Source organism: Streptopelia decaocto (genome assembly GCF_964273445.1).
Source record: "Streptopelia decaocto genome assembly, chromosome: 5".
Classification (NCBI taxonomy): Eukaryota; Metazoa; Chordata; class Aves; order Columbiformes; family Columbidae; genus Streptopelia; species Streptopelia decaocto.
The window spans coordinates 30,457,016-30,484,472 of record NC_138659.1 but is presented as its reverse complement, the minus strand read 5'-3'; the positions used below and the strand labels follow the sequence as shown (position 1 = coordinate 30,484,472).

The following is a 27,457-nucleotide window of genomic DNA, read 5'->3' as shown; positions in this document are numbered from 1 at the left end:
AAGAATTGGTGTTAAAACGTTTGCATATTTATTATATAAATAGTAACTATTATAGAAAGACTAAATATAATGCAAAATAAAATATTAATATATATTAACTCCAGACTAAAATGGGTGGAAAAAACTTTATGTATTTATTATAGATTAGATTATAGATATATATTATAGATAGATTAGATAAAGATTAAATATTACATAAGGATCAAATATTAAAATATTTTAACGCCAGACAAGAATAAGTGGAAAAAAGTTCAAGTATTTATTATATAAATATTAAATAAAGATAATGTATTATATAAAGCTCAAATACTAATGTCTATTAACTCCAGATCAAAAAAAAGTGGAAAAAGGTTTACATACTCTTATAGAAACATTAAATAATAGATAAAGATTAAATATGACATAAAGATCAAATAATAAACTATACTAACTACAGACAAGAACTGGTGGGAAAAAGTTTTATTATAGAAATGTTACCTATATATAAAGACTAAATATCACATAAGAATCAAATATTAAAATATTTTAACGCCAGACAAGAATTGGTGGGAAAAAAAGTTCACATATTTATTATATAAATTAAGGTTATGTATTAAATAAAGGTTATGTATTCTATAAAAGCTCAAATCTTAATATATATTAACTCAAGAGAAGAATTAGTGGAAAAAAAGTTCCGTATTTATTACAGAGATGTTACATCTGTGTAAAGGTTAAATATTACATAGGGATCAAATATTGAAATATTTTAACGCCAGATAAGAATAGGTAAAAAAAAGTTCAAGTATTTATTATATAAATATTAAATAAAGATGATGTATTATATAAAGCTCAGTTATTAATATCTCTTAACTCCAGAAAAAAAGGGTGGAAGAAAGTGTATCTATTTATTTTATATGTATACATAAATATTATATGAAGCTCAGACACTATATACAGATCAAACATTAAAATATATTCACTCCAGACAAAAATTGGTAAAAAAAGCCGATATATATTTATCATATAAATATTAAATATTCTACAAAGATCAAATATTATATAAAGATGAAATAATGTATCAATTCCAGAAAAAAATATTGGGTAAGGTAGTAGATTAATTAAAAATATTTAAAAATACTAAATATTAGTTCATTAAATAAAAATATTAAATAAAGCTCAAATATTATATACAGATACAACATTTAAATAGATTAACTCCAACCAGAAATTAGTGGAAAAAAGGTTATGTACTTATTCTATAGATATTAAATATTACGCAAAGCTAAATATTCTCTAAAGCTAAGCTATTGAAATATAGTAACTCCAAGGAAAAATTAGTAGAGAAAAGCTTATATACTAATGAACGTTTCTGTACAAGTATGTAAAGATTAAATATGATAAAAACATCAAGTATTAAAATACATGAACTGCAGACAAGAACTGGAAAAAAGGTAATATACTTGTTATATAAATATTAAATATTATACGAAGCTCAAACATTAGATACAGGTCACATATTAAAATATATCAACTCCAGACTAAACCTGGGGGAAAAAAAGGTTACATACTTATAATCTAAACAGTAAATCCTCTACAAAGCTCAACCATTAACATCGATGAAGCGCAGGCTCCTCCGGTGCTGCAGCTTTTCTCCTCAGGATGAAATGGAAGTTGCCCCGGGTGCTCATGGCGTAGAACACGTTCGCCTTGGGTGGGATCGCCAGCTCTGCAAGAGAGGGAGCAGAGCGAGCGTTAACTGGCGCCCCACTCAGCGTTAGGGGTTTGTTCTCACCGGCAGCTGTGACAGCGTGTCCACGGCGTTTCTGACGTCGCTTCGCCTGTTACTCTCGCCGTCAAAACGCAGCAGAACCGTTCAAGCAGCAGCAGCAGAGTTCTGCTTCCCCACCTTTGTCCTCGGAGATGATCTGTACCAGCTCGTAATCCTCAGCCGAGCCGCACTGCAGGCCGTGCTTCTCCAGGGCTCTCTGGATGACAGCAGGAGCCTTCTCTTGGTTCGTCAGCTGCAAACACAGAGTTGCAAGGAGTCGTTGGTAACTACCTCCTAGATTCTGCCAGGTACTAAAACATGCTCTTTGTGACACCTGGTGGTTGATTTAGTTCAACACAACAGACGCTGCTCTAGAAATGCAGCAGGAAATCACAGCCCCTGCTCTCCAGTGCAACCACTTGCAGAGCTGAGACCTTGTTCTCAGCAGCCGTCGAATGCACAGCAATAGCTGCCCCAGCTGCTGTTTGCTCACATCCATTAATCCACAGTCTCCTGTGCTAAACACTTTCTTGATGTCCTGCAAAGATTCGGGGCCTTGTAGCTGGGTTTGCTGGGGAAGGGGCACCTTGTGTCACAGTCACACAGCCCAGTGCTGAGCTGGACACACACCAGCCGGCGCTGGCAGAAGAGCAGGGGCAGCAAAGCCGGCACCTGCTCAGAGTGCTTCACTTGGCACTGTTGATCAAAGACAAGCTTCAATTTCAAGAGCAGAAACCTTGAGAGATGCTCTTTGCAAACCTCTCATTTGCAAACCCTGCTCCACAGGTTTTGATTTCTAACATTTGTCATTTTCCCTGTCAAGGAGGTTTGATCAGTGAATAGGTGTTTCCAAAACTAAAAGCACCATTCGAGTCACCTGGGGTGAAAACATCACCCACAGGAACAGTGTTTTGCTGTTCCTACCACCCACCAGGATGCTCCTGTAGATGTTGCCACTTCTGTCCTCTTCTATGCTGGTCCGGATGATGCAGCTCTCTCCGTTCTGCTGGCTGTAAACGGGCAGGACTGGCGGCACTTCTCTTGTTGTAATGGGAGTCACGGAGTTGGGGAACTTCTTGGAGCACTTGTCATCAGAGGGCAGCAAGGGGGGAGACGAGATCAAACACACTGATTACCATTTAATTGAAAAGATCCAAAAGCTAAAGATGACACTCTTGAGCACAACAGCCTTAACAAGGGCTTCAGCAACCCAGTGAAGGCAGTTCAGGGCAAGAGAGCAGAGTGTGTAGGACAAAGCTCCCTGGGAACAGAACCCAGCCCAGACAAGGCTTGGTCTGGGCAGTTCCTGGCAGCTCAAACCCCAGGGCTGGCGAGCTCTGACCTCACCTGCTTCTCACTGCTCAGCTGCTCTGCCTGCCCCAGAATTAGGCTGGGCTGATGCAGATGAGCTTTCCCCCCAAACTGCCTTTCCCAGAGCTCAGGTCCCTCCATTCCACTGCACCCAACGCTCTAGTCAAGACCCACAGGCTTGGGCAAGCGCCTGGGGCCGCCGGCAGCGTCAGCAGCCTCGCACAGGCTGTTTGTGCTGAACACAGGGCCCAGGCCCTACCTTGTGCTGAGGCTCCTCGGCAGTGTCGCTGGGAGGGACGATGGTGACCGTGCTGTCCCCAGAGCTCCCCCCTGGAGCAGGTTTGGGCTGCGCGTTGACGGCTGCGGTGTGGGAACTCACCCCCAAGCCCAGGAACGGCCTGGGGGAGAAAAGAAAGCACAACAGAGCTGGGCTGAGCAAAGCTGTCACTGGCTTCAACAAGCTGACCTGCTGTTGTGCTTTCCTATCTCGAGTGGCCTATTGTTTGTGTGTGTATAGCAAATTAGACTCTATCCTTATTTACTCTGTATTGCTGCTGCAAATTTATATTGAATTTATAATCCAGCACTAAAATCCAGTGTTCTGGATCCCCAGCCAGGTTTGTCAGCTGGTGTTTGACTTATTCCAGTTCATATTCACACACCAAACCGTTATACTCACAGGCTGAATCTCTTCACCACGCTCTTCTGAGCTTTGGCCGACGCGACACTCTTGTCAGCAGCTCCTTCAATTTCACGTGAAAGCCGGAAACTGCAGAACAGGCAACACCATGAGTTAAATATCTCAGAGTGGCCATATTTGAGAAGCCCTGGGTCATTCCCACGTCCCAGAGGGTGCATCCCCACAAGGAGCAGCGCAGCTCTGTGCGTGTGTGTTTCCACTCTCCGGGAGCAGCTCCTGGCAGCGCAGAGCTCAAGGCTGAGAGAACCTGAACCTGCCTGCGGGGCAAGAAAAGCTGCTTCGCCAGCCGGGCTGAGACCCTACCTCTCCTCATCACTTAAATGCCGCTGCCTCCTAAACCACTGCACGAATTTCTCATCTGCTGACATGCAATAGCTGTTACATGAGGACTGCAAGAGCTTAATTTGTGCCATTACTTCAAATTCCTAAGAAAACAAATAATAAAATAGGAATTCCAATTAGAAAAATAAAGCCAGTCTCGTTAATATCCTGCCCACACGCAGCAACAGATCCAGGACAAACTGAGTTGGACCCGCAGGTCGGTTTCAGTGGAAGAAGTGACTATTTCAAGAAGCGCTGTTTCAAACAATGCAGCTCTGCAGCTCACCCTTCCCGCTCAGCCCTGCGTGGCCAGAGCGGCGCCCAGAGAGGAATCCCGCTCTGTACGGAGCTGGTTCTCAGGCACTAAGCAAGGGAAATAACTAGAGGTGCCTGTGATGGCAGCAGAGCCTGATCCTCCCCGGCTCTGCACGTCGTGCGCTCGCACTCACACTCACCATCTGCAGTAACGTGAGCGGCTGTTGGATCCGCTCGAGCAAAGACAACAGGCCTCGCCCAGAGAACTCTCCAGCAGAGAGTGTCAGCAACTAACGACCACAGAACAGTCAACGGCCCACTCACCCTTCGCCGCTTCTCAAAGTTGATCAGGCCGCCCTGTTGGAAGGACAGAGAAGGGATCAGAGGAGAAGAGCACGGGCTCGGCTGGAGTTCATCACAAACAGGATGAAGCAGCGACACCAAGGGAAAGGCCAGAGCTGCCCTGAGCAAAGGCTTCTGCAAAGACCTGTTTCCAGCTCTAGGATAAACCACAGCACTCGTGTACCTGAGTCTATTTTTCAAATAGATTCCTCTATTTTTAAGAACTGCACTAGAACCCAGGGGAAGACACACGACCAGACACAGTGTCTGGAAGGGAGGGAGGATATGTAGGATTCCAAAAATTGCCCCAAATTACCTCGAGATAGTCCTGAAGGGCTGTGTCCAGCATGACGAGGTCTGTGAGGAAGGTACCCAGGTAAGGTACCGTGCCTTGGGTGACTCCCTGCAAACGGTCAGAGCAATGGCGGATTAATTGACTGAGAAATAATAATAAATAATACTAATTAGAATGCTAGAATACTCCTGTGCAAGCAAACAAAATACAACTAGTCTGCTTCACCAAACAGTGCTCTTGTAAATGATGTTTTCATGACACCATCCTTACGATCTCAGCCAGCGGTTCATGTCTGTACAGAGCGGCATAAAGCCAAAGTGCTCATTCGTAACTCATCTGCGTCAAATCTCGCTGTGCGGCACCTCTCGTCCCAGCAGAAAAGCCCGGGATTTACAGACCCGCCTTCCGCACAGCACCGCATACGGGAGTTCATTGGTTAGGAAAAGGGCTGAGCTCGGCTTTGGGTGAGATCTCCAGCCTGGCAACTCAAGCTCAATCCCACCTTCAGCAGCAGCTCCCTGCTCGTCGCAAAGTTGTCACAGTCGGAGAATATTTCAGAAAGCTCTTCAAACATCAGCATTGTGTCCCTGTACAGGAAAAGGTTAAATCATTTGTTTGTAAGAACTCTGAATCAGATCAGGGTACTATTTTTTTCTCAAGGATTGTTAACGGTTGGGCACATAAAAGATAAAAGCACCAAAACACATCCAGTGACACACTGCACAGCCTTACTTTGGAACGCAGGCCCAGGTCTTCTTCAGGCGATAAACGGACGTGGACTGCAGTGCGGAAACAATGGCCTTCAAAGAGGAAAAGTTGTTCAGGATCCTACATTGCTGTGAAAGGAGCGGTAAGAAACACAGGAGCATTAAACGTCAGCACCACCAACCGTCAGTGCTCTTCTGTCTGCCCCGTGTCCTGCTTGCTGCACATTCTCCCTGCTAAGCGAGCAGCTCTAAAAGACTGAGCATCAAAAATATCACTCCCCCCTCCAGCCACCAAACACCTGATGGGCTTTGGCATTTACATCTTCTTTTCCTCACTTTCGCCTCTTTGTGTTGATGCTGCCCAAACTACAACTGTGAGGAGAGGAAGAGCAATGCTGCATGTGCTGTGACAGGGACAGTCAGTCAAAACCAGAGAGAACGAGAGCTCAGCTGCTCCCTGGCCTGGGCCCAACGCCAACAACCCCCCTGTCCCCTCCCAGCTCCACGGCACCCGCACAAGGAACGTTAAACAGTCGTGAATAAACGCTTTACACGGGCGATACGGATCCACTTCTCCAAGATCTTCGCTCGTTCCTGGGTCTTTAATCCTTTGCTGTGCAGGACGGTGCTGAGCACGCAGTTGGTGACGGCGTTGAACTGCGAGATGGTGGCTCTGATGCTCTGTACCAGGTGTTTGTTCTCTTCCTTGTCCCTGCGGGACCAGATGCAGCCCAGGCAGTGGTGGGGCACAACGTTCTTGAAGAGTGTCTGGAGGGAAACAGAGGTGTCCAAGTCAGCCTGGATCGCTATTGCCCACAGGAAGAAATGCATGTTTACCGTACAAACTGCATCTGAACCTAATATGGTATTAAAATATTGGTTTTCTCTGAGTTTAAAATATACACTTGGCTATAACTCTTGAGGTCTGATGCCCTAAAAGAACTGTCAGCTAAACAGTCCTGGCAAAATAAGAGACACCTTTCTATCACTTACATTATCAAGGGGAAAAAATTATATATAATGATATTTTTGAAAGAGATTGATACAAATAAACCAAATCGGAGCACTACAGTAGAAAGTACTTATACATCTTCAGGTGAGGTAGCCTAACATACAGTCAAAATACGCTATTTCTGAGGGGTCAAATACTAAACTTTGCAAAAGAGGCTACTCAGTCTACATTTACACTGTAAAAAAAAGAGAAACAACTTCAGAAGAACTGAAGGAAAAGCCCAATCAATGAAGCGAGTTTGGATAACCAAGCAGAGCTGTGCTCTGTGTCCCAGCAACAGAGCGGTTCTGGAACGCCAGACTGACATTGATGTAAGTTAAAAAACAAACAGACAAGCAAACAATTAGAAGCCCAGAACTATTTCCCCAAGCAGTTCAGGTAACACGTATGATCGACATACCGCGTCCATGTACGTCAGCTGTTCTGCCACCAGCTCTTCTTGGAACAACGAGAATTCTTCTGCACTGCTGGTCTCCAGTTCCTCTTCCTCATCCAGGGTGCAGGGAGAAAGGCTGTGGATCATGTCTGGCCAGCGGGAAAACACGAGTCAGTGAATTTATACAGAAAACAATTCATCCAAGCAGATATTTGAAAAATCACTACATATAATAGCAGAACATGCAAAGGGACCTGCCTGGTGCAGCGGCCTCACTGTACTGCATATTTTAGTGAGAAAGAGAAGGACTGTAAGATTAAATTGGCAAAGAGACTTTTCGGCTCACGGCACTGGAAGCTTTGTGCCCTGGATTAGGGGACGTGTCAGGCTTGACGCTGGGAGAACACCCAGACAGCAGAGAAAGGTACTTTACCATCATTCTCCAGTTCTTCTTTCTGGAACTGCTCCAGGAGGTTCTGTGCCCTCTTCTCCGGGTCAGAGCCGGGCATGTTCTTCTTCAGATAACTCAGCACCTTCCGCAGACACACGTAGTCGGGCGGCTCCTGGAAATCGTCAGCACTTTGGTCGAGCCAGGCTTGTAAAATCGATGCAATCGCACTGTGAGCAAATTCAGAGAGAGCACATGGGTTGTATGCAGCAGGTATTGATGCAATCCTATGGATCTGTACCTAATATAACAACAGGAACACTGAGACATTCATCCCCCACGTGAAGGAGTATGGACACTTCTGTGAGAAGAGAATTTAATTTGTTCTTTTTATGCAAGAAATATTATTAAGATAATACTTCACAGGAAACTACAGGCTGCTTCTTCAATTACACCTTGAGAAATCAGCGCAGTCATTCAAAAGAATTAAAGATTTTCTCTGGGTTCTATTACTGGATGTGTTATGAGACAGCTGATACTCGGCCTTTACACAAGCTCCTTGAAGCAAACAGGCTGTGAATTGTCAAAGGAAACAACAGCTCTGCTGCCCACGTCCCGCTCCAGCACCGAACCCTGACTGGGGTCGCTGGGCACTGCAAACCCAAACTTACGTCCTGAGCGCTGTGCTGGATCCGGGGGAATTTTGGTTTCCACGCTCTTCAGAGCCCGAGATCTCCTGGTTTCCGTATCTGGAAAAATGAGATGGCTGTTTAGCGGAACCTCTACTGAGCAAAAGCAAAATCCCAAATAGTGAAATCCATATAGAACTGGCATAAACGTATACATATTGGCATATTCATATACAACTGGCATGAAGACAAAGGCTTCATGCTGGACAATTCCACCGTGGCTGGGGAAGCTGAGGCAGAGATGAAGGGTTTGCAAATGTCCTCGTGCACTGCACAGCAAACCGAGACTAAACCAGGCAAACCCGTGGTGCCTCTGACAGGAGCGGCGCAGCCACAGCCACAGGGAGCTCAGCTGGGGACACTGAGCCCCGAGAGACCTGCGGGGAGAACCCTGGCGGCAGCTGGAACAGCTCCTTCCAAACCACACCTCGCACCTCCTTACGGACGGGTGACGAGGAGTTCATGGCACATCTGAGTGTGAACATTTTAATGGCTGCTCAGAAAACACCACAAACCCAGCAAACCCAGAACTGACTCCAAGACCGAGCAAGTAGGAATCTATTCTAGGTGTGACTTTACGGCCCACACACATTCTGGTCTTTTTGTAAGGGAAAAGCTGTATTGATTTTCTTGTGTCGGTCCCAGTTTGGTTCCTTAGCGCTCAGACCACGCACACTTTCCCCACCTGGCGTTTAAGCTTTAATGAGAGTTGGGATGTGGGCAGCGTGCATTTACACATGGTGTGTTTATGCTGAAATCCTGAATTTGGCAGGATTCTTGACCTCTGTCCATCAGGTTATTAACTCCATGTCCACTAAAAGTAGGGGAAGAAATTCCTGTCAACATCCCCCTGTCGTGTACAATAAATGATGGCTCAGTTTCCGTTCTGTCCCGGCTCTCACCTGTCCAGGAGCAGCTCCAGGACTGTGCTGGTGGAAGCAAAGGCCCTGTACGTGGAGAGGAAGATGTTGATGTATGTAAAATCGTTATCTGCAAATGCCATTGGAAGCGTCTCCACCAGCTTTTCCAAAGTTCCGGCTTTCAGGGCCCTGCTTTTGCACATCTCGTCCGGGCTGACAGTGTGTTCTGCAGGTAACTGGTCTCCTTCAGCCTACAAAGTGGAAACAAAGACAAAGCACATAACCAGACAGAAGCCAGAGCCCCGACACAGCTTGCACAATGAAACACAGATTCCATTCCACCTGTTCACAGGAATAGTCCATCTCTAGTTACTAAACAATTTTGTCAGTTTGGGCTCTCCAAATACCAAATGCTGTAGCAAATACTGGAGGACAATAAAGGCATTTCTTATTTAAACAGGCAAGTGTTTCCAGTGCTTAAGGTGTAATCTCAAGGTTGGCTTTTAAACTGACCATTCCCTCCTAACAGTGCCAACCATTCAAAAACCCTGGATGCTTTCTTAGCATCAAGAAGTTTAAGAAAGGTTTATTAGACTACCTGAAGCATGAAAGATCGAAGTTCCTTCACCTAGTGGTACCCCTACAAGAAGTTACTAAGCAAGATTTCAAGCTTCTCAGTACTTAAAGGAATTGGCAATAAAGCCCAACTCACTCAAAATGAGAAAAACTATTGTATTCCTTTCAACACGGGTTCTATGATAATTTCAGTTAGAGCTGCATTTCTCTCAGACACATCCAATAATTTACCAGCCAACGCTTTCCAGCTGAAAAGCCTCCAAATCACTCTACAAATGCAGCATCACTGAGAACTCTTCCCTTCAGAATATGACCAAGACCTGGAAACTCCTTCACCGTACGAGGAACAACAGCCCTGAAACGGGAGACAATTCTACTTTCCTGAAGTGTCTTTGTGGGACACAGACATGCTCAGAATGCTCCCCACCTCTTGCACAAAACCACCAGCTGGGAAATGTAACGCAGGTCAAAAATACTTTCTAATATTTCTCCTGGTAAAAACAGGAGGCAGAGGTGGGAAATCTGCCACTCAAAGTCTCTATACTACCAACCTGGACACTACACCAAAGCAAGTTCTTATATTATTGCCTTTGATCCTGAAGAAGATGTGGAAACATGGCAACATAACATGAAAAGTTCTACCCACCTCCTGACCCTCTGGCTCAAACTGCCACAGCTGCACTGATTGCAATGAAGTGAGGACACTTGAATCAGCTGGGGACTTGGCCACCACACCAGCTTTACTTACCCCGAGCCATCTTGCTCCATCACTGTCAGTCTGCTGGACCTGCGCTCTGCTCAGGGTGTCACAGTCAACAGCTCCTTCTTGTGCGTCTTCAGCTCCATCCTCAGTTGAGCTCTGCCAGGAAAGGGCCAAGAGCAACAAGTCAGAGAGAAAGGAACACGGTCCCTGCACAAGCGCAGGCTGCAGACACCAGCATGCCAACACCGGGATCTCACAACACCTCAACAATGCTCACTTAAGGTGCCAGGTTTTAGCTGCCTTTAGTTACCTGGGGATTTTTGGCCTTTTAACTGAAAGCAGAGAGGAGCTGAGTGCACAAATTACTGCACAAGCCAATGAAAGAGGTAAGAATTAAACCAGAGAGTCCAGATCTCCTGAACCCCAGCACTAACAGCCACTGTATTAACATGCTGATACATGCTGAGGAGCAAAGCACTAGAGAATTGAAAATAGACGTATCAATTAACTTTAGAAATACATACACTGGTCCCCCTGCAACCACAAAATCTTTCATCATCATACATACCACCTGAATAATTAAAGTTTCAGGACTTTACTAGCTACCACAGCCTTAGGCACAGCAACAACTCAATTAGAAAGGATGTGAGTGCAGTGCAAAAAAATCCTGATTTGGGGAAGCTGGGATTTGGGGTTTTTGGGGGTTGCTTTTCTGTTTGTTTTTACCTCCTTTATCTCTAAAATATCCCCTATGTCACATAGAACTGTCTGTACACCAGTGACTTGCCTCTTGAACACTCTGTGGAACCTCCACATCTTCCCCAGGTTGGTTCCTCATATTCTCTTCGAGGCTCTGTGGAGTCTCCATGTCTTCTTCAGTTGGCTTGTTTGGAGTCTCCTCTATGCACTCTGCAGTCTCAGTGTCTTCCTCTGTTGCCTTGTTTAGACTCTTCTCAATGCGCTCTGGAGTCTCTGCGTCTTCGTCTGATACCTTGCTTGTAGTCTCCGCATCATCCTCTCTGGTCTTGCTTAGAGTCTGCTCAGTGTGCTCTGGACTCTTCTCAATGCACGCTGGAGTCTCTGCGTCTTCGTCTGATACCCGGCTTGTAGTCTCCGCATCTTCCTCTCTGGTCTTCCTTAGAGTCTGCTCAGTGTGCTCTGGACTCTCCTCAATGCACGCTGGGGTCTCTGCATCTTCCTCTCTGGTCTTGCTTACAGTCTCCTCAACGCGCTCTGGACTCTGTTTAACGCACTCTGGAGTCTCCTCAACGTGTTCTGGAGTCTCCACATCTTCCTTGGTTGGCTTGGTCACATTCTCCTCAAGGCTGTGCAGAGACTCCACATCTTCCTCATGTCTCTTCCTCCTGGGTGTGCTCCTCTTTGGTCTCCTCCAACATCTCCAAACACACAGGTTCCGGAAGGGGAAGCTCCGAGCCTGTTAGAAAACAACGGAAAGGCAGTTTTGAATTGCAGATAGCAACACGTTTACTTTTAATGTCCTTGCAAAAGTTCCAGGACAAGATCACATGAACCCTGAACTTTAGGTACTATTACAATGCAAAAAATAGACTGTACGATAGGATCCTTGTGGCAGGATGCAAACCCCCCTCTGTCCCCCCTCTTCTTCAGTATGGAAGGAGTAGACCCATCTCCCTCTCTCTCTGCTGTTTGAGGCCAACAGCTGCTTTTGTTTGGCCCCAGAGCCCCTGGCCAGGGCCGTCAGGAGAAGGGAGCACCGAGGCGCCAGGAGCCGCTGGGCGCCCGCAGCCAGTGTGGGGGATGTTTGGAGGCTCCAGGGGCACCCACAGTGTAAAGTTACTCCTCGCATAATCGCGGGTGTATTTTCCTCCCGAGCTTCCACATAAGCACGTGTGACTTTCCGTGCACATCTGCACGTGTATTTCTCCTCGCAGGATTGCGAGTGTATTATAAATTTACCCTCGCAGAATCGCGAGTGCACACTTTCCGTACTCAATACGAGTACGTGTGTCCCTTTAAAATAACCCCACACCGTGTTCAGGCCAGTGTGTGCTCCTCCCGGACTCAGGGACGGCTCCGGCTTTGTTTTGGGTGATGATGCCATGTGCATGCACTCTGTGGACTGGCTGCTGTATTAATTGCTGCCCCTTAATAATTTTCCTCAACTGATATCCGAACCTGTATTTAAGTCACTTTTGGAGTGCTAAAATCCTGTTTCCCACCGGTTTAATACAAGTTGTTTTGGACCCTGTTGTCCGTTAAACTACCCTGGGGGTGCCCCTGTGACAATCACAGAATCATTCTGGTTGGCAGAGATCATCGAGTGCAACCGTTAACCCACCCCTGGCCCTGCCCCGTGTCCCTCAGACCCTCATCTCCGTGCCTTTCAAACCCCTCCAGGGATGGTGACTCCACCGCTGCCCTGGGCAGCCTGGGCCAATGTTTAATGACCATTTCTGGGAGGAATTGTTCCCAACAGCCAACCTGAGCCTCCCCCGGCACAGCCGGTGCCGTTTCCTCCCGTCCCGTCCCTTGTCACCAACACCCTTCTCTCGGCACTCGGAGCTGCCCCCCCCGGCCCCGTGTCCCCCGCAGCCCCGGGGAGGGCGGGCGGCGGGGCCCGGCTCGCTCCTACCCGTCCGCAGCAGGGCCCGCAGCCGGTCCCGCACATGGCGCTGTGTCCGGTCCGCAGGCGGGGCTGCTGCCGGCTCCGCCAGCCCCGCACTCCCGCGCTCTCTCTCTCTCTCTCTCTCTCTCTCGCACCGACCGCTCGCCCCGACGCCAACGGCGCCAACGGCTCCGGCGGCACCGCGGCCACCGGACGCGGCCTCGCGGCAGCACGTGCCGCCCGCAGCCGGCCAATCGCGGCTCGCCGCCGCTCCCGCGCGCGCCCCCTCGCCCCGCCCTCAGCCCGCCCGCAGGCGGAGCCCTCGCTCAGCCGGACAAAGCGCTTCCTCAACAACAGAGGGTTGGACACACACAGATATATGTGTGTGTGTGTATATATATGGTTTTTCTAGGGCTGCTGCCTTCCGTGAGGAGGAACCTCACAAAGCTGTGCAATGTTCTGATTAGTAAGAAACACCCAACAGGATAATACAGACAACGCAAAACTACAAAGTCCAAGCATAACTGGGAAAGGAAAAACGAAGTTCTTGTCATTTACAGTGATGTTTTCACGTTGCGATTCAATATATTCACTATTCTACTAAAGGTTTTAAAGAATAGGCAACTGAAATCAAGAACAATTTCTTCCCGTGCAAAGGGGGGTTCCTTCCCCAGAAATGTGAATTGTGGTTAAACACATTGCCTCATTTTTCAGTGTTTCTGCTCTTTTTTCCCTCTTTCTATGGTCAGAGCAATTGCACATCTGAGTGGAAAAATGAGGCTGCTCCCCAGGGTGACCTGAAACCCCCGTCACTCCAGCAGGTGACCCCACGTGTGCAAACGTTCAAACTTGTTCAAAGCTCCAACATTTTTCTGGGTCTCTAATTACCTAAGAGAGCCAGAAACGTGCTGAAATCCACCAGATTCCTCACGTGTACAATGCCTCGTTGCCTTCTTAGGAAAGCTTTCTTGCATTAGATCATGCTTGCTCTGCACTTTCTGCTAAAATGTTGACTGACACAATCTCAAGCACCCGCTGTGCTGTAGCACTGGGGTGATTCTTTTCTTTTGCAATGAAACATAAAGCCCGTGCTATTTTTTTAACTCTTGTAGTAACAAACGTGTGTTTGAGCTTGGGCTTCACCAAGTTCAGAGCCAAACCCCAACACCTCCTGCAATTAATTCGTTGCCCTCAAGCCAGCTCTGGCTTTGCGAGCGGCAGCCGGAGCTGTGTGAAGCGCGGTGGAGCTCCGACGCTCCAGACGGTGTCAAGACGCTCGGCGCGGCCTTTGGAAGCGGGACGTGTGCGGAGCGGGAGCGGCCGGCGCGGGGCCGGTGTCCGTGTGGCGGGAGCAGCGCGTGTGTCAGCACGGCTCTGGTTTCCCAGCCCTTCCTCTCCTGACCTCTCGTGATCCACGGGAGCAGTTTCTCCATGAAACGGCCCCGGTGTTCCTCACGGTTCTCTCTCCCCGCTGGGGGCTGGAGAGGGAAGTGGAGTTGTGTTTGACTTTGATTTCCCTAAGAAGAGCAGTAGCAATTTATTATAAACTACTTGACACAGCGGGTGGGGTTTTGGCTTTTTTGTTTGTTTGTTTATTTGTTTTGGGGTGTGTGGGTTTTTTTTTTTTAGTTGATTTAGGAAGCGAATTATTAATAGTACAAGGGGTTTGACAGTTTCAGGGGCAGGAGGGAAAAAATTAAGGATTAAAATGTAATGAATTAGATGAATGTGTCCATTTCATGGCCTCGGTCGAGCCGACTGTTCTTTCACCTGTACATGTGTGTGTAGGTGCAGTTTTCTATTGATTTCCATCTGCAAGACCCGGTGGTTGCCCAGCGGTTCCACAGCTCTGACAGGTGCTGGTTCCCTGTCTGCGCTTTCAGCTCCTGGGCTGGTGCTGTCGGGCTCTCCCTGCTCAGAACTGACTGTGTTTGGAAGGCAGCAGCCAGTGCAAACCCTTCTGCGCGGTTCTGCTCTGCTCTGCGGTTGTGTTTATCTGAGGGAAATGGATTAAGGTTGTGTTGGGGTGTGTTGTCCCCCTGGGTAGTTTCAGTACAACCAGAAAGCAAGAGGCAGCTGAAATTCGGGGTCGGCTTTTTGCCAGGAGCAACAAATGCCGTGATGGAGACAATGGGGAGAAGGTGGAAACTCTCAGAGCGCGGGGAAGTCTCAGAGAGGAAAAGAGATGAACGCAGACACTGGGGAGCGGGGAAAGTGGACATATTTATTATAGAAACAGTAAAGGTTATGTAGAGATTGAATGTTACATAAAGATCAAATATTTAAATACATTAACTCCAGACACAAATTAGTGATAAAAAGATTATCTGTTTATTGTAGAAACATTAAATATTATACAAAGCTCAAACATGATATAAAGATCAAACATTAAAACATACTAACTCCAGACAAGAATTGGTGGGAGAAAGTTCAAGTATTTATTATACAAATGTTTACTATTAAATAAAGATTAAATAGAAACAAAATCAAACATTAAAATATATTAACTCCAGACAAAAACTAGTGGTCAAAAGTTAATCTATTTATTAAAGAAACATTAAATACTATATAAAGATTAAATATCATATAAAGATCAAATATTATTTAGAGATCAAACATTAAAACATACTTACTCCAGACAAAAATTGGTGTTAAAATGTTTGCACATTTATTATATAAATAGTAAGTATTATAGAAAGACTAAATATAATGCAAAATAAAACATTAATATATATTAAACTCCAGACTAAAATGGGTGGAAAAAACTTTACGTATTTATTATAGAAACATTACATATTAGATAAAGATTAAATATTACATAAGGATCAAATATTAAAATATTTTAGCGCCAGACAAGAATAAGTGGGAAAAAGTTCAAGTATTTATTATATAAATATTAAATAAAGATGAAGTATTCTATAAAGCTCTGATATTAATGTCTATTAACTCCAGAACAAAAAATAATGGATCTTTTAAAGGTTTACAGACTTTTATAGAAACATTAAATAATAGATAAAGATTAAATATGACACAAAGATCAAATATTAAACTATATTAACTCCAGACAAGAACTGGTGGAAAAAAGTTTAAGTATTTATTATAGAAACGTTACATCTATATAAAGACTAAATATCACATAAGGATTAAATATTAAAATAGTTTAACGCCAGACAAGAATTGGTGGGAAAAAAAGTTGACATATTGATTATATAAATTAAGGTTATGTATTATAGAAAAGCTCAAATGTTAATATATATTAACTCAAGACAAAAATTAGTGGAAAAATGTTACATATTTATTATAGAGATGTTACATCTGTGTAAAGATTAAATATTACATAGGGATCAAATATTGAAATATTTTAACGCCAGAAAAGAATAGGTGGGAAAAAGTTCAAGTATTTATTATATAAATATTATATAAATATTATATAAATAAAAATTCCATAAATATTTATAATATAAATATAGATATAAATATAGATATATAAATATAAATATATAAATGATTTATTATATAAAGCTCAATTATTAATATCTATTAACTCCAGAAAAAAAAGGGTGGAAAAAAGTCTATCTATTTATATGTATATCTAAATATTATATGAAGCTCAAACAATATCTACAGACCAAACATTAAAATATATTAACTCCAGACAAAAATTGGTAATAATATTAAATATTAGTACATTAAATAAAATACTAAATATATATAAAATATTAGTACATTAAATAAAATAAATAGATATTAAATATTAGTACAATAACTAAAACATTAAAAATATTAAATATTAGTACATTAAATAAAAATATTAAATAAAGCTCAAATATTATATACAGATACAACATTTAAATATATTAACTCCAAGCAGAAATTAGTGCAAAAAAGGTTATGTACTAATGAACGTTTCTATACAAGTACGTAAAGATTAAATATGATAAAAATATCAAGTATTAAAATACATGAACTGCAGACAAAAACTGGAAAAAAGGTAATATACTTGTTATATAAATATTAAATATTATACAAAGCTCAAACATTAGATACAGGTCACATATTAAAATATATCAACTCCAGACTAAACCTGGGGGAAAAAGAGGTTACATACTTATAACCTAAACAGTAAATCCTGTACAAAGCTCAACCTTTAACATCTCTGGAGCGCAGGCTCCTCCGGTGCCGCAGCTTTTCTCCTCAGGATGAAATGGAAGTTGCCCCGGGTGCTCATGGCGTAGAACACGTTCGCCTTGGGTGGGATCGCCAGCTCTGCAAGAGAGGGAGCAGAGCGAGCGTTAACTGGCGCCCACTCAGCGTTAGGGGTTTGTTCTCACCGGCAGCTGTGACAGCGTGTCCACGGCGTTTCTGACGTCGCTTCGCCTGTTACTCTGGCCGTCAAAACGCAGCAGAACCGTTCAAGCAGCAGCAGCAGAGTTCTGCTTCCCCACCTTTGTCCTCGGAGATGATCTGTACCAGCTCGTAATCCTCAGCCGAGCCGCACTGCAGGCCGTGCTTCTCCAGGGCTCTCTGGATGACAGCAGGAGCCTTCTCTTGGTTCGTCAGCTGCAAACACGGAGTTGCAAGGAGTCAGTTGGTAACTACGTCCTAGATTCTGCCAGATACTAAAACGTGCTCTTTGTGACACCGGGTGGTTGATTTAGTTCAACACAACAGACGCTGCTCTAGAAACGCAGCAGGAAATCACAGCCCCTGCTCTCCAGAGCAACCACTTGCAGAGGTGAGACCTTGTTCTCAGCAGCCGTCGAATCCACAGCAATAGCTGCCCCAGCTGCTGTTTGCTCACATCCATTAATGCACAGCCTCCTGTGCTAAACACTTTCTTGATGTCCTGCAAAGATTCTGGGCCTTGTAGCTGGGTTTGCTGGGGAAGGGGCACCTTGTGTCACAGTCACACAGCCCAGTGCTGAGCTGGACACACACCAGCCGGCGCTGGCAGAAGAGCAGGGGCAGCAAAGCCGGCACCTGCTCAGAGTGCTTCACTTGGCACTGTTGATCAAAGACAAGCTTCAATTTCAAGAGCAGAAACCTTGAGAGATGCTCTTTGCAAACCACACATTCATGCCCTGCTCCACAGGTTTTGATTTCAAACATTCGTCATTTTCCCTGTGAAGGAGGTTTGATCAGTGAATAGGTGTTTCCAAAACTAAAAGCACCATTCGAGTCACCTGGGGTGAAAACATCACCCACAGGAACAGTGTTTTGCTGTTCCTACCACCCACCAGGATGCTCCTGTAGATGTTGCCACTTCTGTCCTCTTCTACGCTGGTCTGGATGATGCAGCTCTCTCCATTCTGCTGGTTGTAAACGGGCAGGACTGGCGGCACTTCTCTTGTTGTAATGGGAGTCACGGGGTCGGGGCACGTCTTGGAGCACTTGTCATCAGAGGGCAGCAAGGGGGGAGACGAGATCAAACACATTGATTACCATTTAATTGAAAAGATCCAAAAGCTAAAGATGACACTCTTGAGCACAACAGCCTCAACAAGGGCTTCAGCAACCCAGTGAAGGCAGTTCAGGGCAAGAGAGCAGAGTGTGTAGGACAAAGCTCCCTGGGAACGCAACCCAGCCCAGACAAGGCTTGGTCTGGGCAGTTCCTGGCAGCTCAAACCCCAGGGCTGGCGAGCTCTGACCTCACCTGCTTCTCACTGCTCAGCTGCTCTGCCTGCCCCAGAATTAGGCTGGGCTGATGCAGATGAGCTTTCCCCCCAAACTGCCTTTCCCAGAGCTCAGGTCCCTCCATTCCACTGCACCCAACGCTCTAGTCAAGACCCACAGGCTTGGGCAAGCGCCTGGGGCCACCGGCAGCGTCAGCAGCCTCGCACAGGCTGTTTGTGCTGAACACAGGGCCCAGGCCCTACCTTGTGCTGAGGCTCCTGGGCAGTGTCGCTGGGAGGGACGATGGTGACCGTGCTGTCCCCAGAGCTCCCCCCTGGAGCAGGTTTGGGCTGCGCGTTGACGGGTGCGCTGTGGGTGCTCACCCCCAAGCCCAGGAACGGCCTGGGGGAGAAAAGAGAGGACAACAGAGCTGGGCTGAGCAAAGCTGTCACTTGCTTCAACAAGCTGACCTGCTGTTGTGCTTTCCTATCTCGAGTGGCCTATTGTTTGTGTGTGTATAGCAAATTAGACTCTATCCTTATTTACTCTGTTTTCCTGCTGCAAATTTGAATTGAATTTATACTCCAGCACTAAAATCCAGTGTTCTGGATCCCCAGCCAGGTTTGTCAGCTGGTGTTTGACTTATTCCAGTTCATATTCACACACCAAACCGTTATACTCACAGGCTGAATCTCTTCACCACGCTCTTCTGAGCTTTGGCCGACGCGACACTCTTGTCAGCAGCTCCTTCAATTTCGCGTGAAAGCCGGAAACTGCAGAACAGGCAACACCATGAGTTAAATATCTCAGAGTGGCCATATTTGAGAAGCCCTGGGTCATTCCCACGTCCCAGAGGGTGCATCCCCACAAGGAGCAGCGCAGCTCTGTGCGTGTGTGTTTCCACTCTCCGGGAGCAGCTCCTGGCAGCGCAGAGCTCAAGGCTGAGAGAACCTGAACCTGCCTGCGGGCAAGAAAAGCTGCTTCGCCACCGGGCTGAGACCCTACCTCTCCTCATCACTTAAATGCCGCTGCCTCCTAAACCACTGCACGAATTTCTCATCTGCTGACATGCAAGAGCTGTTACATGAGGACTGCAAGAGCTTAATTTGTGCCATTACTTCAAATTCCTAAGAAAACAAATAATAAAATAGGAATTCCAATTAGAAAAATAAAGCCAGTCTCGTTAATATCCTACCCACACGCAGCAACAGATCCAGGACAAACGGAGTTGGACCCGCAGGTCGGTTTCAGTGGAAGAAGTGACTATTTCAAGAAGCGCTGTTTCAAACAATGCAGCTCTGCAGCTCACCCTTCCCACTCAGCCCTGCGTGGCCAGAGCGGCGCCCAGAGAGGAATCCCGCTCTGTACGGAGCTGGTTCTCAGGCACTAAGCAAGGGAAATAACTAGAGGTGCCTGTGATGGCAGCAGAGCCTGATCCTCCCCGGCTCTGCACGTCGTGCGCTCACACTCACACTCACCATCTGCAGTAACGTGAGCGGCTGTGGGATCCGCTCGAGCAAAGACAACAGGCCTCGCCCAGAGAACGCTCCAGCAGAGAGCGTCAGCAACTAACGACCACAGAACAGCCAACGGCCCACTCACCCTTCGCCGCTTCTCAAAGTTGATCAGGCCACCCTGTTGGAAGGACAGAGAAGGGATCAGAGGAGAAGAGCACGGGCTCGGCTGGAGTTCATCACAAACAGGATGAAGCAGCGACACCAGAGAAAGGCCAGAGCTGCCCTGAGCAAAGGCTTCTGCAAAGACCTGTTTCCAGCTCTAGGATAAACCACAGCACTTGTGTACCTGAGTCTATTTCTTAAATAGATTCCTCTATTTTTAAGAACTGCACTAGAACCCAGGGGAAGACACACGACCAGACACAGTGTCTGGAAGGGAGGGAGGATATGTAGGATTCCAAAAATTGCCCCAAATTACCTCGAGATAGTCCTGAAGGGCTGTGTCCAGCATGACGAGGTCTGTGAGGAAGGTACCCAGGTAAGGTACCGTGCCTTGGGTGACTCCCTGCAAACGGTCAGAGCAATGGCGGATTAATTCACTGAGAAATAATAATAAATAATACTAATTAGAATGTCAGAATACTCCTGTGTAAGCAAATAAAATACAACTCGTCTGCTTCACCAAACAGTGCTCTTGTAAATGATGCTTTCATGACATCATCCGTAGGTTCTCAGCCAGCGGTTCATGTCTGTACAGAGCGGCATAAAGCCAAAGTGCTCATTCGTAACTCATCTGCGTCAAATCTCGCTGTGCGGCACCTCTCGCCCCAGCAGAAAAGCTCGGGATTTACAGACCCGTCTTCCCCACAGCACCGCATACGGGAGTTCATTGGTTAGGAACAGGGCTGAGCTCGGCTTTGGGTGAGATCACCAGCCTGGCAACTCAAGCTCATTCCCACCTTCATCAGCAGCTCCCTGCTCGTCGCAAAGTTGTCACAGTCGGAGAAGATTTCTGAGAGCTCTTCAAACATCAGCATTATGTCCCTGTACAGGAAAAGGTTAAATCATTTAAGTTGTTTGTAAGCACTCTGAATCAGATCAGGGTACTATTTTTTTCTCATGAATCATTAACGGTTGGGCACATAAAAGATAAAAGCACCAAAACACATCCAGTGACACACTGCACAGCCTTACTTTGGAACGCAGGCCCAGGTCTTCTTCAGCCGATAAACAGAGGTGGACTGCAGTGCGGAAACAATGGCCTTCAAAGACGAAAAGTTGTTCAGGATCCTACATTGCTGTGAAAGGAGCGGTTAGAAACACAGGAGCATTAAACGTCAGCACCACCAACAGTCAGTGCTCTTCTGTCTGCCCCGTGTCCTGCTTGCTGCACATTCTCCCTGCTAAGCGGGCAGCTCTACAAAGACCGAGCATCAAAAATATCACTCCCCAACAACCCCCCTGTCCCCTCCCAGCTCCACGGCACCCGCACAAGGAACGTTAAACAGTTGTGAATAAACGCTTTACACGGGCGATACGGATCCACTTCTCCAAGATCTTCGCTCGTTGCTGGCTCTTTAATTCTCTGCTCTCCAGGACGGTGCTGAGCACGCAGTTGGTGACGGCGTTGAACTGCGAGATGGTGGCTCTGATGCTCTGTGCCAGCTGTTTGTTCTCTTCCTTGTCCCTGCGGGACCAGATGCAGCCCAGGCAGTGGTGGGGCACAACGTTCTTGAAGAGTGTCTGGAGGGAAACAGAGGTGTCCAAGTCAGCCTGGATCGCTATTGCCCACAGGAAGAAACGCGTGTTTACAGTACAAACTGCATCTGAAGATAATATGGTATTAAAAGGGAAATATTGGTTTTCTCTGAGTTTAAAATATACACTTTTCTATAACTCTTGAGGCCTCATGCCCTAAAAGAACTGTCAGCTAAACAGTCCTGGCAAAACAAGAGACACCTTTCTATCACTTACATTATCAAGGGGAAAGATTTCTATATAATGATATTTTTGAAAGAGATTGATACAGATAAACCAAATTGGAGCACTACAGTTAAAAGTACTTAGACATCTTCAGGTGAGGTAGCCTAACATACAGTCAAAATACGCTATTTCTGAGGGGTCAAATACTAAACTTTGCAAAAGAGGCTACACAGTCTACATTCACACCATAAAAAAAAGAGAAACACCTTCAGAAGAACTGAAGGAAAAGCCCAATCAATGAAGCGAGTTTGGATAACCAAGCAGAGCTGTGCTCTGTGTCCCAGCAACAGAGCGGTTCTGGAACGCCAGACTGACATTGATGTAAGTTAAAAAACAAACAGACAAGCAAACAATTAGAAGCCCAGAACTTTTTCCCCAAGCAGTTCAGGTAACACGTATGATCGACATACCGCGTCCATGTACGTCAGCTGTTCTGCCACCAGCTCTTCTTGGAACAAGGAGAATTCTTCTGCACTGCTGGTCTCCAGTTCCTCTTCCTCATCCAGGGTGCAGGGAGAAAGGCTGTGGAACGCGTCTGGCCAGCGTGGGAAACACGAGTCAGTGAATTTATACAGAAAACAATTAATCAGAGCAGATATTTGAAAAATCACTACATACAATAGCAGAACATGCAAAGGGACCTGCCTGGTGTAACGGCCTCACTGTGCTGCATATTTTAGTGTGAAAGAGAAGGAACAAAAGACTAAATTGGCAAAGAGACTTTTTGGCTCACGGCACAGGAAGCTTTGTGCCCTGGAAGAAGAAGACCCAGACAGCAGAGAAAGGTACTTTACCATCATTCTCCAGTTCTTCTTTCTGGAACTGCTCCAGGAGGTTCTGCATCCTCTTCTCCAGGTCAGAGCCGGGCATGTTCTTCTTCAGATAACTCAGCACCTTCCGCAGACACGCGTAGTCGGGCGGCTCTTGGAAATCGTCGGTACATTGGTCGAGCCAGGCTTGTAAAACGGACGCGATCGCACTGTGAGCAAATTCAGAGAGAGCACATGGGTTGTATGCAGCAGGTATTGATGCAATCCTATGGATCTATACCTAATATAACTACAGGAACACTGAGACATTCATCCCCCACGTGAAGGAGTATGGACACTTCTGTGAGAAGAGAATTTAATTTGTTCTTTTTATGCAAGAAATATTATTAAGATAATACTTCATAGGAAACTAATGGCTGCTGCTTCAATTACACCTTGAGAAACCAGCGCAGTCATTCAAAATAATTAAAGATTTTCTCTGATTCTATTACTGGATGTGTTATGAGACAGCTGATACTCGGCCTTTACACAAGCTCCTTGAAGCAAACAGGCTGTGAATTGTCAAAGGAAACAACAGCTCTGCTGCCCACGTCCCGCTCCAGCACCAAACCCTGACTGGGCTCGCTGGGCGCTGCAAACCCAAACTTACGTCCTGAGCGCTGTGCTGGATCCGGGCGAATTCTGGTTTCCACGCTCTTCAGAGCCCGACATCTCCAGGTTTCCGTATCTGGAAAAATGAGATGGCTGTTTAGAGGAACCTCTACTGAGCAAAAGCAAAATCCCAAATAGCGAAATCGATATACAACTGGCATAAACATATACATATTGGCATATTCATATACAACTGGCATGAAGACAGGGGCTTCATGCTGGACAATTCCACCGTGGCTGGGGAAGCTGAGGCAGAGATGAAGGGTTTGCACATGTCTCCGTGCACTGCAAAGCAAACCCAGACTAAACCAGGCCAACCCGTGGTGCCTCTGACAGGAGCGGCGCAGCCACAGCCACAGGGAGCTCAGCTGGGGACACTGAGCCCCGAGAGCCCTGAGGGGAGAGCCCTGGCGGCAGCTGGAACAGCTCCTTCCAAACCACACCTCGCACCTCCTTACGGACGGGTGACGAGGAGTTCATGGAACATCTCAGTGTGAACATTTTAATGGCTGCTCAGAAAACACCACAAACCCAGCAAACCCAGAACTGACTGCAAGACCGAACAAGTAGGAATCTATTCTAGGGGTGACTTTACAGCCCACACATATTCTGGTCTTTTTTTAAGGGAAAAGCTGTATTGATTTTCTTGTGTCGGTCCCAGTTTGGTTCCTTAGCGCTCAGACCACGCACACTTTCCCCACCTGGCGCTTAAGCTTTTATGAGAGTTGGGGTGTGGGCAGCGTGCATTTACACATGCTGTGTTTATGCTGAAATCCTGAATTTGGCAGGATTCTTGACCTCTGTCCATCAGGTTATTAACTCCATGTCCACTAAAAGTAGGGGAAGAAACTCCTGTCAACATCCCCCTGTCGTGTACAATAAATGGTGGCTCAGTTTCCCTTCTGTCCCGGCTCTTACCTGTCCAGGAGCAGCTCCAGGACTGTGCTGGTGGAAGCAAAGGCCCTGTACGTGGAGAGGAAGATGTTGATGTATGTAAAATCATTATCTGCAAATGCCATCGGAAGCGTCTCCACCAGCTTTTCCAAAGTTCCAGCTTTCAGGGCCCTGCTTTTGCACGTCTCGTCCGGGCTGACAGTGTGTTCTGCAGGTAACTGGTCTCCTTCAGCCTACGAAGTGGAAACAAAGACAAAGCACATAACCAGACAGAAGCCAGAGCCCCAACACAGCCTGCACAATGAAACACAGATTCCATTCCACCTTTTCACGGGAATAGTCCATCTCTAGTTACTAAACGATTTTGTCAGTTTGGGCTCTCCAAATACCAAATGCTGTAGCAAATACTGGAGGACAACAAAGACATTTCTTATTTAAACAGGCAAGTGTTTCAGGGGCTTAAGCTGTATTCTCATGTTGGCTTTTAAACTGACCATTCTCTCATAACAGGGCCAACCATTCAAAAACCCCGGATGCTTTCTTAGCATCAAGAAGTTTAAGAAAGGTTTATTAGACTACCTGAAGCATGAAAGATCTAAGTTCCTTCACTTACTGGTACCTCGACAAGAAGTTTCAAGATTTCAAGCTTCTCAGTACTTAAAGGAATGGGTAACAAAGCCCAACTCACTCAAAATGAACAAAAACTCTTGTATTCCTTTCAACACGGGTTCTATGATATTTTCAGTTAGAGCTGCATTTCTCTCAGACACATCCAATAATTTACCAGCCAGCGCTTTTCACCTGAAAAGCCTCCAAATCACTCTACAAATGCAGCGTCACTAAGAACTCTTCCCTTGAGAATATGACCAAGACCTGGAAACTCCTTCTCCGTACGAGGAACAACACCCCTGGAATGGGAGAAAATTCTAGTTTTCTGAGGTGTCTTTGTGGGACACAGACATGCTCAAAATTCTCCCCACCTCTTGCACAAAACCATCAGCTGGGAAATGTACCGCAGGTCAAAAATACTACCTGCCTGGACACTACACCAAAGCAAGTTATTGCCTTTGATCCTGAAGAAAATGTAGAAACATGGCAACATAACAGGAAAGTTCTACCCACCTCCTGACCCTCTGGCTCAAACTGCCACAGCTGCACTGATTGCAATGAAGTGAGGACACTTGAATCAGCTGGGACTTGGCCACCACACCAGCTTCACTTACCCCGAGCCATCTTGCTCCTTCACTGTCAGTCTGCTGGACCTGCGCTCTGCTCAGGGTGTCACAGTCAACAGCTCCTTCTTGTGCGTCTTCAGCTCCATCCTCAGTTGAGCTCTGCCAGGAAAGGGCCAAGAGAAACAAGTCAGAGAGAAAGGAACACAGTCCCTGCACAAGCGCAGGCTGCACACACCAGCATGCCAACACCGGGATCTCACAACACCTCAACAACGCTTAATTAAGTTGCCACGTTTTAGTTGTCTTTAGTTACCTGGGGATTTTTGGACTTTTAACTGAAAGCAGAGAGGAGCTGAGTGCACAAATTACTGCACGAGCCAATGAAAGAGGTAAGAATTAAACCAGAGAGTCCAGATCTCCTGAACCCCAGCACTAACAGCCGCTGTATTAACATGCTGATACATGCTGAGGAGCAAAGCACTAGAGAATTGAAAATAAACATATCAATTAACTTTAGAAATACATACACTGGTCCCCCTGCAACCACGTAATGCTTTTTCGTCATACATACCACTTGAATAATTAAAGTTTCAGGGCTTTACTAACTAACACAGGCTTAGGCAAAGCAACAACTCAATTAGAAAGGATTTGAGTGCAGTGCAACCAAATCCTGGTTTGGGGAAGCCAGGATTTGGGTTTTTTTGGGGGTTGCTTTCCTGTTTGTTTTTACCTCCTTTATCTCTAAAATATCCCCTATGTCATATAGAACTGTCTGTACACCAGTGACTTGCCTCTTGAACGCTCTGTGGAACCTCCACATCTTCCCCAGGTTGGTTCCTCACATTCTCTTCCAGGCTCTGTGGAGTCTCCATGTTTTCTTCAGCTGGCTCGCTTGGAGTCTCCTCTACGCACTTTGCAGTCTCGGTGTCTTCCTCTATTACATTGCTTAGGCTGTTCTCAATGCACTCTGGAGTCTCCATCTCTTCCTCTGTTATCTTGCTTGGAGTGTTCTCAATGCGCTCTTGACTCTCTGTGTCTTCCTCTCTTATCTTGCTTGTGGTCTCGTCATTGTACTCTGGAGGCTCCACATCTTCCTCTCTTGTCTTGCTTACAGTCTCCTCAGTGTGCTCTTGACTTTTCCCAACGAGCTCTGGACTCTCCTCAACGTGCCCTGGAGTCTCCTCAATGTGTTCTGGAGTCTCCACATCTTCCTTGGTTGGCTCGGGCAGAGTCTCTTCAAGGCTCTGCAGAGACTCCACATCTTCCTCATGTCTCTTCCTCCTGGGTGTGCTCCTCCTTGGTCTCCTCCAACATCTCCAAACACACAGGTTCCGGAAGGGGAACTTCCAAGCCTGTTAGAAAACAATGGAAAGGCAGTTTTGAATTGCAGATAGCAACACGTTTACTTTTAATGTCCTTGCAAAAGTTCCAGGACAAGATCACATGAACCCTGAACTTTAGGCACTATTACAATGCAAAAAATAGACTGTACGATAGGATTCTTGTGGCACGATATAAACCTCCCTCTCCCCCCTCTCCTTCAGTATGGAAGGAGTAGACACATCTCCCTCTCCCTCTGCTGTTTGAGGCCAACAGCTGCTTTTGTTTGGCCCCAGAGCCCCTGGCCAGGGCCGTCAGGAGAAGGGAGCATGGAGATGCCAGGAGCCGCTGGGCGCCCGCAGCCAGTGTGGGGGATGTTTGGAGGCTCCAGGGGCACCCACAGTGTAAAGTTACTCCTCGCATAATCGCGGGTGTATTTTCCTCCCGAGCTTCCACATAAGCACGTGTGACTTTCCATGCACATTTGCACGTGTATTTCTCCTTGCAGGATTGCGAGTGTATTATAAATTTACCCTCGCACAATCGCGAGTGTACACTTTCTGTACTCACTACGAGTACGTGTATCCCTTTAAAATAACCCCACACCGTGTTCAGGCCAGTGTGTGCTCCTCCCAGACTCAGAAACGGCTCCGGCTTTGTTTTGGGTGATGAAGCCATGTGCACACACTCTGTGGACCGCCTGTTGTATTAGTTGCTGCCCCTTA

At 46.2% G+C, this 27,457-nt stretch overlaps 4 protein-coding genes and 1 long non-coding RNA gene across 5 annotated transcripts; all 5 read right to left on the bottom strand.

Annotated features, from left to right (window-relative positions):
- Positions 1 to 1,586: 1,586 nt before the first annotated feature.
- Positions 1,587 to 19,344, bottom strand: LOC309440476 (ral guanine nucleotide dissociation stimulator-like 1; the record flags this gene model as incomplete). The annotated part of the gene is made up of 5 exons (XM_082054164.1): positions 1,587 to 1,705; positions 1,886 to 2,000; positions 2,679 to 2,831; positions 18,746 to 18,884; positions 19,166 to 19,344. The coding sequence occupies 5 exons, from the start codon at positions 19,342 to 19,344 to the stop codon at positions 1,587 to 1,589; spliced, it is 705 nt and encodes a 234-aa protein (XP_081910290.1).
- On the bottom strand, positions 3,737 to 5,088 carry LOC309440539. Its single transcript, XR_014184213.1, has 3 exons — positions 4,993 to 5,088; positions 4,659 to 4,691; positions 3,737 to 3,827 (listed from the first exon to the last, which is right to left on the bottom strand). It is a non-coding gene; the product is annotated as an uncharacterized lncRNA (long non-coding RNA).
- LOC309439936 (ral guanine nucleotide dissociation stimulator-like 1) lies at positions 5,258 to 12,932 on the bottom strand (the record flags this gene model as incomplete). Its single annotated transcript, XM_082053128.1, has 11 exons — positions 5,258 to 5,263; positions 5,474 to 5,558; positions 5,704 to 5,807; positions 6,231 to 6,446; positions 7,091 to 7,215; positions 7,500 to 7,684; positions 8,126 to 8,203; positions 9,046 to 9,254; positions 10,328 to 10,438; positions 11,070 to 11,717; positions 12,897 to 12,932. 11 exons carry the CDS (start codon positions 12,930 to 12,932, stop codon positions 5,258 to 5,260), a joined length of 1,803 nt encoding a protein of 600 aa, XP_081909254.1.
- LOC309439935 (ral guanine nucleotide dissociation stimulator-like 1) lies at positions 16,738 to 18,304 on the bottom strand (the record flags this gene model as incomplete). The annotated part of the gene is made up of 3 exons (XM_082053127.1): positions 16,738 to 17,135; positions 17,315 to 17,429; positions 18,107 to 18,304. 3 exons carry the CDS (start codon positions 18,302 to 18,304, stop codon positions 17,017 to 17,019), a joined length of 432 nt encoding a protein of 143 aa, XP_081909253.1. The 3' UTR covers positions 16,738 to 17,016.
- Positions 19,345 to 19,483: 139 nt separating the features above from the next.
- Positions 19,484 to 27,155, bottom strand: LOC309440475 (ral guanine nucleotide dissociation stimulator-like 1; the record flags this gene model as incomplete). The annotated part of the gene is made up of 13 exons (XM_082054163.1): positions 19,484 to 19,542; positions 19,961 to 20,117; positions 20,418 to 20,504; positions 20,899 to 20,983; positions 21,134 to 21,237; positions 21,467 to 21,682; positions 22,333 to 22,457; positions 22,717 to 22,901; positions 23,342 to 23,419; positions 24,262 to 24,470; positions 25,461 to 25,571; positions 26,204 to 26,764; positions 27,147 to 27,155. 13 exons carry the CDS (start codon positions 27,153 to 27,155, stop codon positions 19,484 to 19,486), a joined length of 1,986 nt encoding a protein of 661 aa, XP_081910289.1.
- Between the last annotated feature and the right edge of the window lie 302 nt (positions 27,156 to 27,457).